At 44.6% G+C, this 13842-nt stretch overlaps 1 protein-coding gene and 1 long non-coding RNA gene across 2 annotated transcripts; one reads left to right on the top strand and one right to left on the bottom strand.

Annotated features, from left to right (window-relative positions):
- Window positions 1-3634: 3634 nt before the first annotated feature.
- LOC148128382 (uncharacterized) lies at window positions 3635-7721 on the bottom strand. Its single transcript, XR_015741293.1, has 3 exons — window positions 7602-7721; window positions 7285-7461; window positions 3635-6642 (listed from the first exon to the last, which is right to left on the bottom strand). It is a non-coding gene; the product is annotated as an uncharacterized LOC148128382 (long non-coding RNA).
- MADCAM1 (mucosal vascular addressin cell adhesion molecule 1) lies at window positions 4318-13163 on the top strand. The gene is made up of 6 exons (XM_087922678.1): window positions 4318-4786; window positions 6336-6602; window positions 7622-7948; window positions 9008-9283; window positions 9407-9850; window positions 11101-13163. Exons 1-6 carry the CDS (start codon window positions 4735-4737, stop codon window positions 11208-11210), a joined length of 1476 nt encoding a protein of 491 aa, XP_087778804.1. The 5' UTR covers window positions 4318-4734; the 3' UTR covers window positions 11211-13163.
- Window positions 13164-13842: the final 679 nt, after the last annotated feature.

Raw genomic sequence — 13842 nt, forward strand, 5'->3', positions numbered from 1 at the left:
AGCTGAGAAATGGCTGAGTTATTTGTTTTATGCTCCCATTGTGTTTGCACAGAGGATTCCGGCCTCTTAAGGAAATTGAAGGTACTATAATGCAAGATTCATATTAAAAGTCCATATCCTTGAATAAAATGGAGTGAAGGTACTATAATGCAAGATTCATATTAAAAGTCCATATCCTTGAAGAAAACAGATAAAGAGACTTCTAGAATTCCAAAATGGTTCCATTTTTGCCTGCCACTTTTGCCAATGCAGTGGCAATGCAGACTGAAAGAGACATTTCCTTAATTTCCCCTTTCCTCCCCCATCTCATTTTTATGTCCAAGTCAACCCTGGGAGGGTGCTTGGGGATAGTGATGGGGTCAGATCAAGGAAGGGAAGGAACTGAAATGTCTGCCTAGTCCTCATTTTAGATATTACACCTATTAATGGAAAACCATTTTATTTTCAGCCTATTATTTCCATCAAGTTAGACCAATTCTCCCATGTCCCCAAACCAAGCTAAAATGGGGTTGAGTAGCTTGAGATTTAGCATGGTGTGGGAGTTTGGCTATGTATTAAGCTGTACAGGTAGTCCTCGATTTACGACGGGTCGCATAGCTTAGAAAGTGTGCAGAGAAAGAGCAACAAAGATGATTAAAAGGTCTGGAGGGCAAAATCGCATCATGAAAGGTTTAAGGAGCGATGTCAGTGGTGGGATTCAACCGGTTTGCATCACTTCGGCCAAACAGGTTGTTAAATGGCTGGCTGGCCCCTCCCCTCCCCACCCCGCCCCTTCCAGATGCCCCGTTTTTGCTTCCAGGAGGCTGCAGGGAGGCCTGTTAGGCCCAAAACTGGGTGCGGGGGGGCCCCTGGGCCTCCCCACACCCCGTTTTTGCTCCCAAGGGGGTGCAGGAGGCCAAATGCTGCCTATCACACTCCCTGGCCACACCCACCATGGCCACGCCCACCCAGCCAGTCATTAGGGCTGTTAAATTATTTGAATCCTACCACTGAGCTAGGGACCTCTGGCCTTTCCAAGAAAAAGATTAGGGGTGACACAATGGCTATCTTCCAATACTTGAGGGGGCTGTCGCAGGGAAGAGGGGATTCGTTCTCCAAAGCAGTGGTCCCCAGCCTTTTTTGTACCAGGGACCAGTTTCACGATTATTCATTCTTTGCGGCCTGGTACAAAATGATCCACGGACTGGTACCGGCATCAGAACGCACAACCAAGGCAAGGCGAGCCGAGCGACCGGCCAGCCAGCCGTCCCCCACTTCTCCCCGCCACCTTCAACTCCTCCTTTGTACCTTCTCGCGGTCGATGGGCTTTTCGGGCTTTTTCTTAATCTCCTCCTGAGTAACGCGAGACTCCACCACCATCGGGACGGCTCTTCGTTCGAAGCCACCCCCCCCCCTTCGACGAAACTAAGGCGCGAGGATTCCTTCAGCACCCAACACCGCTTTCCAACCGATGACCGACAAGCTCACCCGGAAGTACTTTCTCAAGCGCCGTCGAAACAAGATGGCGGCGCCCAAGCAAAGTAGACCCTACTTTCATTCTTTGCAGCCCGGTACAAAATGATCCACGGACTGGTACCGGTCCGGGGCCCGGTGGTTGGGGACCCCTGCTCCAAAGCACCAAAGGCAGGACTAGAAGGGATGGGTGAAAGCTTGTGAAGGAGAGATCCAATCGAGAACTAAGGAGAAATTTCGTGACAGTGAGAACAATTAATCAATCGAACTGCTCGCCTCTCGGAGTTGTGGGTACTCCATCACTGGAGGTTTTCAACAATAGACTGGACAGCCATTTGATCAGGATGGAGTAAGGTCTTCTGTCTTGAGTAAAGAGTTGGACTGAAAGACCTTTGAGCTCGCTATGGTTTTGTTTCTGAAAGCCAAAAAAACCCACCAGTATTTGGCAAACCATGGTTTCGTGTGACCACAGGACGCTGAAAATGGCCACAAATGCAGGAAGGTTGCTGAGCTCCTCATATGACCTGGCTGGTTGGTTGGGCCTGGCTGTCAGAACTTTGAGTTCAGGCCAGAGGTGGGTATTCAGCAGGTTCTGACCAGTTCTGGAGAACCGGTAGTGGAAATTTTGAGTAGTTCAGAGAACCAGCAAATCCCACCTCTGACTGGAGATTTTACAGTATCCTTCCCCTGCTACGCCCACCAAGCTACACCCACAGAACCGGTAGTAAAAAAAAAACTTGAATCCCACGACTGATTCAGGCCATAAGTAGCCCCCAGATAGGTAGGTCCATCATAACTTCAAATGGTCACTAAGGGACTGGTCCATGGTTGGGCTTCAAAAATTTTAGCAACCAGTTCTCCGGGGTGGGATTCAATTTTTTTAACAACCAGTTCTGTGGGCGTGGCTTAGTCAGTGGGTGTGGCTTGGTGGTCATGTTATTGGCTGGGCGTGGCCAACTCAGTATCTCTCACATTGAAGCACCATCTCCTCGCCTGGCCACTCATGACTGTGGGGATGCTACAACAGTCATAAGTGTGAAAAAGGGTCATAAGTCACTTTTTTCAGTGCCATTGTAACTTTGAATGGTCACTCCACACAAGCAAAGTACAGGCAAAGGAGGGGGAAAAACTCCAGAGACGTTCCTGAGACAGGAAGACTAGTCCTTCCAAGAATGTAATAAGGGTTAACGGAGAGGCAGTTTCTGTAAACAACACCAGAATGTTTCCTTCCTGCCTTCCTTACAGGATTAGGCCAGTAATTTCTTCTAACAACCGGTTCTCTGGACTGCTTAGAATGTTAACAACTGGTTCTAGCAAATAGGTGCGAACTGGTAGAATCCCACCCCTGCAGTTCTCTGCCCAGTTTCTGTGTGGGTGTGGCCATGGTGGGCATGGCCTAGTCAGCCTCCTGCACCATGACGGAAGGGGATATTTTCTCCCTCCTCAGGCTCTGGAGGCTCTCTTTGAGTCTCCGGGAGGGCCAAAATGGCCTCCCCAGGCTCCAGAGGCTCTCTGGAGGTCGGAAACGGGCCTGTTTTTGCCCTCCCTGCGTCTCCACGCAGGCCCTGTACTTACCTGGGATCCAAAACAGGCCACATGGGGACTGAGGGGGGGGGGGGAGGGGAGGGGTGGGCGGGGCCAGCCAGGGGTGGGATTTGCCAGTTCACCGAACCAATCATAAAATTAGCTACCAGTTCGGTTCCGGTTCTCCTGAACCGGGGCGAACCAGTATCAGCCCATCGCTGGACTGGTCGTAAGTCACAGACTACCTGTAGATAGCCTCCCCCCCACCTGGAGGAAGTGATATGTTTCTCATTCTCTCTTATTGTCCGGCTCACTTGTCACAATACGTAGCTAAATCTGTGGTTAACATTTGCCTGTGGAGCAGCAGCTTTTGGCTGATTGAATGCTTTTTGTGTTGCTTTTTAGTGTGTGTGTGTGCGTGTCCGTGCGTGTATACATGTATATACTTATTTATTTAGTTATTGGCACTGCCAGCAATCTACAGGGCATGTTATTACTTCGACAGTATGTTTTTTACATCAGGTTAATCGACAGAAGAAGAAGTGTCGGACGACAGAATGAGCAACAGAATGTGGCCACAAAATTAATAATTATAGTAATTAGGAAGAAAAGTAATAAATGGAATAAAATAATGGGGGAAAGCGTGGAAAGTGTTGTTAAACAGCTCCAAAAAATGTGACCGTGTTGCCTATTTATTATATAAAGTATAACAATTACAACTAACAGCCAATCAAACTTTAGTAGAATGGAGATGCGAAGGTCGTTATCCGTTCTGTTTATTATTGTTATCCTTATTTTGTCAAAATAAAGGATAACTCTCCAACGGCTGACAACCAATACATATTGCCACAGATCAAATGTAGATTTTTTTTTTTCTTCTTCCAAAATTGGATAATAATTAGTTTAACCCGCACTCATTCATTCGCCTTAAGGCTGAATTTGTGTTATTCCCACATTTGAAGCTGAAATGAGCAGCATTAGCAGTGCGATTTTGCAGTCTGTTCCTGCAGGGGAATGATGCATACGTTGTTGGCTACATCCCTCATACAGATAGTCCTTGACTTATAACAGTTCGTTTAGTGACCATTCGAATTACAACCGCACTGAAAAAAGTGACTTACGAGCGTTTTTCACGCTTATGGCCCTTGCAGCATCCTCAGGGTCACATGATCAAAATTTAGACCCTTGGCAACTGGCATGTACTTAGGATGGTTGCAGTGTCAGGTGATCCCCTTTTGCGACCTTTTGATGAGCAAATTCTCAATGGGGAAGCCAGATTCACTTAACGACGACAGAGATTGACTTGAGAAGTGTGACAAGAAAGGTCATAAAATGGGGGCAGAATTCACTTTAACAAATGTCTCGCTTAGCAATCGAAATTCTGGGCACAATTGTGAGCGTAAGTCGAGGACTTACCTGTATCTAGCACAAAGTCATTAGAAATGACTTTTCGGGGGAGTGGGAGAGGCTTAACTTTAACACACACTCTTCGGTTTGAAAATGAAACGAAATACCAAAGAAAAAAAAAAATACTACTGGGTTGTTTAAGTTCTGTTATAAGGGAGGAGAGAAGGAAACTGCATTCCATAAGGTCAGGGTGGGCAGTGACGTCCCTTTTAGATTTAAGCATTGTTGGTGTGAGAGTTTTGGAACAGATGAAGAATTAGCAGCCCAGCTGGAAGGAAGGAAGGAAGAAAGAATTAACTCAGAGCAGGATTGGCTCCTAGGCATATAGACAGATACCTAGGAGTGAAAGAAATGGCCAAGATTTCTTGGATATTCCTTTTCAGTTTGGTCTGCAACAGCTGCAGTAAGTCCGATTGCATGTGTGTCTGTGTGCCTAGCCATATATAATATTTATAAAACTCTTCCCCACATTTCAATTCATAAAAAGCATCCGTGCATATATGCCTATAAGCTAATCTGAATTTAGTTGTAGGGAGACACCGGGAGGAGACTCAAAAAAACAGAATTGCACAATTGTGAACTTGGGGAAATTGATTGCCATTGGATATGCAAAGTCGTTTTATCCTAGATTGCATTTGGAAAACTGGACCGAAAAAGCGATGAGGGGGGTCTATTTGCTGCATTGATTGAGTGCTGCTTTTATTTTGTTCAGCCTTTCTTGCTTCAAGTTCAGGAACGGAACCGGGGAAATTTTAGATTGGCTTTGCCCAATATACTTAACTTGATTACGTCTGTGGAGATTCTCAGCCGTCCAGGTTGTCCCAAAGGTGCTTTTCCAACAGGCAACTGGACTTTCTGTTTTTTTTTTTTCTTTGAAGCAAAACGTCTTCAAAGATAATACCAGAAAAGTCCAGTTGCCTCACCTTTGGGTTAACTTGATTATAGAATAAATCCATCTTCTGGGTCTTCATAATAGTTCATGAAAGCGTCAATTAATTCTTCCAAGGACCAATTTCGCTGTGACTTCAGATCTGGCCTTGGGAACAACGGAGAATCAGTCTATACTTTTGGCATAGCAGATAACAGAGTTGGAGGAGATTTTGGGGGAGTGGGATCTTCTAGTTTCTTCTTAAAAGCCTCCACTGATGAAGCACCCACGACTTCTCGAGGCAAGCTGTTCCACTGGTTAATTGTCCTCACTGTTAGTAAGTTTCTCCTTCGTTCTTGGTTGGTTGTTTCTTTGATAAGTTTCCATCCATTGTTTCTAGTCCTGCCTTCAGGTGTTTTGGAGAATAGCTTGACCCTCTCTTCTTTGTGGCTGCCCTTCAAATACTGTTAGTCCTTGTTTTAATTAGACTCAAGTACCCCAATTATTACAACAGTTCTTCATATATCTTCATGGAACGACCTGCCTCCAGAAGCTGTGAATGCTCCAACACTGGAGTTTTTAAAGAAGAGATTGGGCAGCTGTTTGTCTGAAGTGGTATATAGGGTTTCCTGCCTGAGGACGGGGTTGGACTGGAAGATCTCCCAGGTCCCTTCCAACTCTGTTATTCCATGCACATACTTCAAGACAGAATAGGCAATAGGAAGGATGAGTAGTAATACACTTAGTAAATAGTTTGACAGTGTTGTGGGAGTGCAGCGTGACAGCATGTGAGGGGGAAAACTGTCCTTGTGTCTAGTTGTTCTGGTGTGCAGTGGTCTGTAACGTCGTTTTGATGGCAGAAGTTGAAACAATATATGCTCAGGGTATGAGGGGTCTGTAGATATTTTCACAGCTCTCTTTTTGACTGGTGCAGTACACAGGTTCTCAATGGAAGGCAGCTTGATAGCAAAAAATAAAATAAAATAAAAATTTCTGCAGTTGCAGTCAAGTTGCAGTCCAGCAGAGCCAGGGAAAACATCTTGGTGCCGAGCGCTTAGGAAGTTGTTCATTTGCCCCCAAACAGGTGTTCCAATTTCTAAGCCCACCATCCAGCCTTTGAAGCCACTGGTGGAACGTGGAGGCACCATTCAGCTGATCTGTTCCATGGACTGTCCGGAAGCTGAAGTGCAGTGGGAAGGCTTGGACACTGACTTGGGAAACATCGTTTCAAACCACACGCGGAGCATCCTAACGCTGAGCAACGCAACCATTAACATGGAGGGGACAAAGATGTGCTCAGGATGGTGCCAAGAGACGTCCTATCTGGCCACGGTGGAGCTGAATGTATATTGTGAGTTCAAAAAGCATCTGCTTGGTTGGTTCTCTTGAATCTATTTCCGGGGCAGGAAGGGAAGGGAAGGCAGAAAAGAGAGAAGAGTGGAAAGGGAGGTCTGGGAGAATTAATATGTTCGGATAGTTAACAGGAATAATAGATCATATATAATGTAAATATGAATGTTGTTTGTATATATATATATATATATATATATATAGAGAGAGAGAGAGAGAGAGAGAGAGAGCGAGAGAGAGAGAGAGAGAGAGAGAGAGAGAGAGAGAGAGAGATGAATAATAGAAGATGAAAAAACTGTTGCCACAACATATTGCAAAAATTGTAAACATGATGTGTGTTTTCTTTTTAAACTGTAAAACTTTAATAAAATTTATTTTTAAAAAAGAAGAGTGGAAAGAGAGGAAAAGAAAGGGGAAAGAAAGAGGGGAAGGGGAGAGGAGGAGAGGAAAGGAAAGGGGAAAGAAAGAGGAAAACAGAAGGGAAAGGAAAGGAAAGGAAGAGGAAAATGGAAAGGGAAGGGAAGGGAAGGGAAGGGAAGGAAAGGAAAAGAAAGGAAAGGAAAGGAAAGGAAAGGGAGGAGGAAGAGAAAGAATGGGAGGGGGAGGGGAGGGAGGAAAAGAAGACAGAAAGGAGGAAGGAAAAGAGAAAGAAGGAACAAAGGAAGGAAATCACTTTTGCATACTTGTGTTTGTAGTCACGGAAACTCAACCTTGTCTGAAGGACATCTCTAACGTTTTGGAGGGAAACAATGATCAAGTGAATCTCTTTTGGAGGTTATTGCTATTGTTCTTCATAACGGGGACTATAATTATATGTCTAATCCTATAATGCCAGTCCTCTGGGTAGATTCCAATATTTCCTGAAACAATAAGAAAAACAAATGGCCCAGGAATATCATTAGTTAACACAACGCAGTGCAATTAATCAATGGCCCAGAAAAGAGACAGCCCCACCCTCGCACTTAACCACCAAAAGCAAAGCCACCCAGCAGGTCTTCACCTCTTCACCCTCTTTCTCAGCTTTTCCAGATACTTTGCAGTTGGACTCCCAGCCCAAGATGCTGACCATTGGGCAGCCAGCTCGCTTGCTGTGTTCCATGAGTCACGTCTACCCCCACGGTGCCCTTAGACTGAGCTGGTTCCAGGGAGATGAACAACTGGAGGCTTCCAAGGAGATGGAAGAGGAAGAAATGGAGGACTCAGAAGACCAGCTGTTTGTCTACCACTCTGAACTGGAGCTCCCGAGGGTGGCAGAAGATGTAACTTACAAATGCAAAGCAACCCTGGAGGTAGAAGGGAAGATCTTTGTCCAGGAGAGGGTTGCTATCACCATCACCAGCCCAAAACGTAAGTTTCACAGGCAGTCAACTCTTTTCTCAGACTTTGAAATAGGGCCTGGGCTGTATTCAGGATTACAGGTAAATCTTTCCTTTGATAGTCGCTTTTATTCGTTTTCATTTTAAAATAAAAATACAGGGGAAAAAAAACTAAGAAAAAAGGCAAAGAGGGGAGGAAAAAGTTGATTTTTAAACTTTTTTTTTCCCAGTGCAATAAAATACAAAAAAGCACACACAACCTTAACCTTTGGCTTTAGATTTCTAACTAGTTTTCGACCAACAAAACCATCCTAATCATCAAAGTTTCAATTTTTTTCAGTTTCGAGCAAAAAGCTGAAAAACCTTTTCTGAAGAAAGCCAAAACTAAATACTTCTCTGTAATTAAAACAGTTTGACTATCTCCATAATTACAGGCAAATCTTGTACTTGGAGAACTTTTAAATATTTTCATTTTCATCCCCAATTTCATTAGTCAGTAACTTTCAAACTAAAATATTATTCGTGTACAATTTTTTCTTTGTTTTTTTAAAAGAGCCCCAAAATGAACTACATAAATCTAATTCAATTCTAGTTTTTAAGAGCTGGCAATTTCTTCAGCCCTGTTTTGGGGGCCTTGGCTTGGGGGCGGAAAGTGAAATAGTGACGTTTTGACTTTGTTGTAATGGGTGAGGCCAATCTTTCAGGTGTGTTTTGTGTCTAGGGCAGAGGTTTCCCAACTTGGCAACTTTAAGATTTGTGGACTTCAACTCCCAGAATTCCTCACACAGCCATGCTGGTTGGAGAGTTTTAAGAGCTGAAGTCCACAAGTCTTAAAGTTGCCAAGTTTGGAGACCTCTGTGCTAGGGGATAAGTTGGATTTTCCCAGGTGAGAAAAACAAAACTATCTCAGGTTTTGCTGGTTTGTGGATGCCTTAATTTTAGGGAGATCATTTTACCAATAAAAACTCCCTTTCCTGTACATTCTGGAGATTTTTGGAGGCTGCCAATTGACTCCCACCCGTCATCTAACAAAGAAGACCTAAAGTCTTGAAAAGATTTCTCTTAAACATTCTAAATATTTGGTTTACAGCTACGCAGGAGTTTCTCGGTGCTACTGAGAGCATCGCCCTTACTCCCACATCTGGAAGGACAAGTCCAACATCTGCTGCAGAGCAACTCACCACAGCTGATTGGAAGTCCTCAGTTGGGACAACCACCAGCCTTCTCCGACTTGTTTCCATGGAGCATACCAGCTCTAGGACAACTGTGGTTACACCAACAGCTGCCCCCATGCTGGAATCCCTAACTGAAGATCACAGCTCCATCACAGCGGTCAACAACTCCACTGGATCTTCTTACCTAACAGGTAACCCTGTGGCAGAGCTAGGGACAACCTCTCCAAAATCTGAGACATGGTCCATCAACATCATACACAATTCCATCTTTTCAGCCTAACTCAGGATTGTTTTGCTTGTCCCTTTCTTAACAGACCAAGAATTAACGACCAAGCCTCTTTCCACAACAGAAGGAACCACGGAAAATCCAACTACCAACCCTCTTTCCACGACAGAAGGAACCACGGAAAAACCAACTACCAACCCTCTTTCCATGACCAACCGTTTCTTGACACAAATGACCACAAAAGGACGACCAAAACAGGACACCTGCCGTGCCACGATTGTACTTGTGCCTGCCGAAGGGATCGTGGGAGGCGCCCTTCGCATCACATGCCAGGCAGAGAACTGCAGCAGAGATGTCAAAATCTGGTGGCTAGAAACCCCAGTGGCCGAATCGCGGTACCGTCTGGAGGAAGCCCAGGGCCGGTCGACCCTGACGGTTGAGAGTGTCCGCTTGGAGCACCAGGGGATCTATCGATGTGCTGCATCTGCCAGCTTACTCCAAGTAGCAAGCGTGCGTGTCGTGGTGTTTGCGGGTGAGTGAGATGAAGTCGCACGTTCAAAATAGATATAGTCCTCAGTGTACAACAACAATGCTGTTTAGTGGCTCATGATTGTTTTTCACACTTATGACCGCTGCGGCACCTCCATGGTCCGTCTTGTGATCAAAATTTGGATGCTTGGCAACTGACTCGTATTGTTGACAGTTGCGGTGTCCTGGGGGTCACGTAATCCCCCTTTTGTGACCTTCTGACAAGCAAAGTTAATGGGGAAACCAGATCCAATTAATAACCATGTAACTTACGTAATAACTGTAAGGATTCACTTAACAACAGCGGCAAGAAAGATCCTAAAACGGAGCAAAACTTGATTAACAGCTGTGTTGCTTAGTAGAAATTTTGGCCTCAATTGCGGTCCTAAGTCAAGGACTCCCTGTATTGGGTTTGAGTCACATTTGAGTCCACCAGGACTAAATCTGGTTGGCTGATTTCGGGCTAATCACCAGGAGACTGTGAGTTCTAGTCCTGCCTTAGGCATGAACACCAGCTGGGTGACTCTCTCTCAGCCCAATCCACCTCACAGGCTTATTGTTGTGGGAAAAATAGGAGGATGAGGAGGAAGAAATTTGCTGCCTTAAGCTATTTATAAAACAAATAAAGGTGAGATTTTAAAAAAACTAAATTAAATAATGTCTTTTAGAAAATATTTTTTGAAAATGTGTTAAAATGGTTAATTGTAAAGTTTTAATGTTAAAAAAATATTTACAAACAATACTATTTACATTAAAAAAAAAAAGAATGAACATTATGTGGATAAAGACAAGACCAAATTACCATAAATCGTGGAGAAATGTGATATCCAGGCAGCGGTCTTTAATATTTGTAACCGTAATATTTCTACACCTGGGAGGTTGCTCATCTTAGTCTCTTGCTCACCTACAGACAGAGAAAGGAAGGGTGGAAAATTGTAGCCATAACAATAGCCATAGCACTTACATTTATATACCGCTTCACGGTGCTTTACAGCCCTCTTTAAGCTGTTTACAGAGTCAGCCTATTGCTCCCAACAATCTGGGTCCTCATTTTACTGACCTCGGAAGGATGGAAGGCTGAGTCAGCCTTGAGCCTGTCAGGATTGAACTCCAGACCCTGGGCAGAATTCGCCTGCAACACTGCACTCTAACCCCCTGTGCCACCAGGGCTCTGTGAGGTGGGTTAGTAGAAGATGGATGCTCCTGTCTGATTACGGCACTAAATGCATGGTTTGCGCACTTTTCCTTTTGCAGACACTGTCAAGACAGATGCCCTGTTCACCATCGGAGCCACTGGATCCCTCTTTGGACTGATCATCACTGGCTACATCACCCATCGATGGCGGCAACGGCGGCAATGGTGAACAAGCGAAAGCCTCCCCAAAATGTTTCTGTCCATCTCCTTGGCTATGCCTCCTCTGGTTTCTGGATTTCTGGATAGACCATGAAAACTATTCTCTGGTCTTTAAGGGCTATCAGGCAACCAAGAGGGACTTCACTGACACGTCGCCGGTATTTTCTGGTCAATGTCACAGAGGTGGAAATGAATAGCCCGTTTCCAAGGCCATTTGCACCATCGGCGACGGGTCAGTAGGTATTTGCTGCAGAACTGGTGGTTGGGATCCTTCTTCAATTTTGATGTGAACTGTAGGTTTGACTGCAACTGTTTATGTCAGACGCAGACAACCAGATCCCCTCGTGGAAAGTCTGAGGCAATAACTCTATTGACGTCTATCTATACTACAAGAATCTTCCCCCAAATGGCTTGCCTTCCCCTGAGGACAGCCAGATGAGGTTCCATGAGACTTAAGGAGGGCTCAACTTAATGTATCTTGTGACTGCGAAGACTCAAGGCTGGGTCCTCGCTTGATCTCTCCTCCCTGCCTGGCTGGGAGTTTCCCAACAGTTTAGGATGGGCCTGCAAGGATGCCAGCCGGATCAGCTGCTACCATTTTGAACGTTGAAGGAAGAATAAATTAAATGAGGGTTTTCTCTCTCTCTCTTTTTTTTCCCTGCACACCCTGAACCTACAAGAGCGGGTTCTCAAATATGTACTTTCTGAAAGTGTCAGGGGTTTTTTTTCACATCCCAGCCAGCAGGAAGTTTATTTCAGAGAACGGCTAAATTACTTTGGGGGCTGGTGATTATACTGGGAATTTGGAGAGCTTGATATGGGTGCTCTCGCCACAAATGGCTTTAACAGAATAACAAGAGTTGGAAGGGAATTCGAGTCCAACTTCCTGCTCAAACAGGAGAACTATACCATTTCAGACAAGTGGATGCCCAATCTCTTCTTAAAAACTTCCAGTGTTAGAGTAAATACAACTTCTGGAGGCAAGTTGTTCCACTGATTAATTGTTCTAACTGTCAGGAAATTCCTCCTTAGTTCTAGGTTGCCTAGGGAGCCAAGTTGGAGGAATTAAAGGGGTTTTTTATCTACTTTTGTGACTTTGTTGCTTTTGTGCCACGCTCCGGATCATCACACAGCCTCCTGCTTCAATAAATCTCACTAGGGACCCAGACTTAAAAAATAAATAAATCACACTCTTCTCCATTTAAGGGGATTGCCAAGAAACCTGAGGCACCATGTGGGATCTTGAACTTCTGACAGAACAACCCATTTCCCCCCCCCTTCAGCTTTTTCCCTGTGTAAATAGCAACAGCACTTATATACTGCTTTCCCAGTGCTTTCCAGCCCTCTCTAAGCGTTTTACAGAGTCAGCCTTTTTCCCCCAACAATCTGGCTCCTCATTTTACCCACCTCGGAAGGATGGAAGGCTGAGTCAACCTGGAGCCTGGTGGGATTCGATCTGCCAAATTGCAGGCAGCCGGCAGTCAGCAGAAGGAGCCTGCAGTACTGCACTGCGCCACCGGGGGGTGCAATAGATGATTGATTGGGTGCCATTAAGTTGTTGAGCTCCCAGGAACCACATTGATTGATTTTCTCCATGACAATCTCTCCCTAACCTGGTTTTTCAGGTCCTCCAGTGTTGTCCCCATGGCCACTGTAACACAGTCCATCCTCCTGGTTGTTGCTGGTCCTTCTCCTCTTTTCCTTCCACCTTTCCCAGCATCCGAACCTTCTGCGGAGAGTTGCGTCTTCCCATAATGTGTTCAAAGTAAAATAATTTAAGCCTGGTCACTGGTGCCTGGAATAAGAACTTTGGATTGATTTGTTCTCTTGATCTATTTATTCGTTTTCTTGGCTGTCTGTGGTATTTTTTAGCGCAGCCAGTAAAAATATAATAAACAATCCCAATTTCGGATCATTTCCATTTCAGTCTCAGTTATACACACTCCAGTTATACATTTTAATCACTGCCTCTTTCTCTTCTTACGTTAACAATTGTGCATGTTTTCTTAAGCTGTAATGCGATCATTGCAAAAATTAAGAGTTTTATGAACCAATGAAATTGGGTGCTTAAAAAGTTAAGATTAGGAAGTTCTGTTTCAAGCCCATCTTAAGCCACCAAAATTCCCTGGGTGATTTTGGGCCCTTCTCTCCCTCTCTTCGCAGGATTATTGTTCTAGGAAAAAATGAAAGGACAGAATGCTAGGGATACAGGTAGTCCTCCATTTACGACCAGAATTGAGGCCAGAATTGCAGTCATAAGTCGAAGCATCATGTGACTGGATTGAAAGTTACAATTGGCTTCTTTATAACGGTCATCAAGTGAATGCGCCAGTGTTAAGCGAATGGCAGTTGTTCAGCAAATCCATTTTTTTTCAAAGGTTTGCTTTTTTTTTTTTTTGGCTGGAAAACAGGAAATCGCCCTCAGAAACCAGCAAAAAATATCCCAAGTCACAGTCATGAGATTGCAGAAGACAGAAAAAAGCCAAAAAGATGAGTTACTTGCCAAGCACCCAAAATGCAATCACTTGATTGCAGGGTGTGGTGAATCTGTGTGTGTGTGTGTGTGTGCATGTGTACAAGGATGCTGTCCAATGCAGAAAAATCAGGAGTCCAGGCAGTTGAAATGAAATATATAGGTTGTT

Source organism: Pseudonaja textilis, chromosome 1 (genome assembly GCF_049901715.1).
Source record: "Pseudonaja textilis isolate UNSWEBS1 chromosome 1, rPseTex1.2, whole genome shotgun sequence".
Lineage (NCBI taxonomy): Eukaryota > Metazoa > Chordata > Lepidosauria > Squamata > Elapidae > Pseudonaja > Pseudonaja textilis.

Coding starts and splice junctions, on each gene's coding strand:
- MADCAM1 (XM_087922678.1), top strand. CDS start 4,735: ATGGCCAAGATTTCTTGGATATTCCTTTTCAGTTTGGTCTGCAACAGC. Junction 6,603..7,621: donor GGTGGAGCTGAATGTATATT/GTGAGTTCAAAA, acceptor CCTCTTTCTCAG/CTTTTCCAGATACTTTGCAG. Junction 7,949..9,007: donor CACCATCACCAGCCCAAAAC/GTAAGTTTCACA, acceptor TTTGGTTTACAG/CTACGCAGGAGTTTCTCGGT.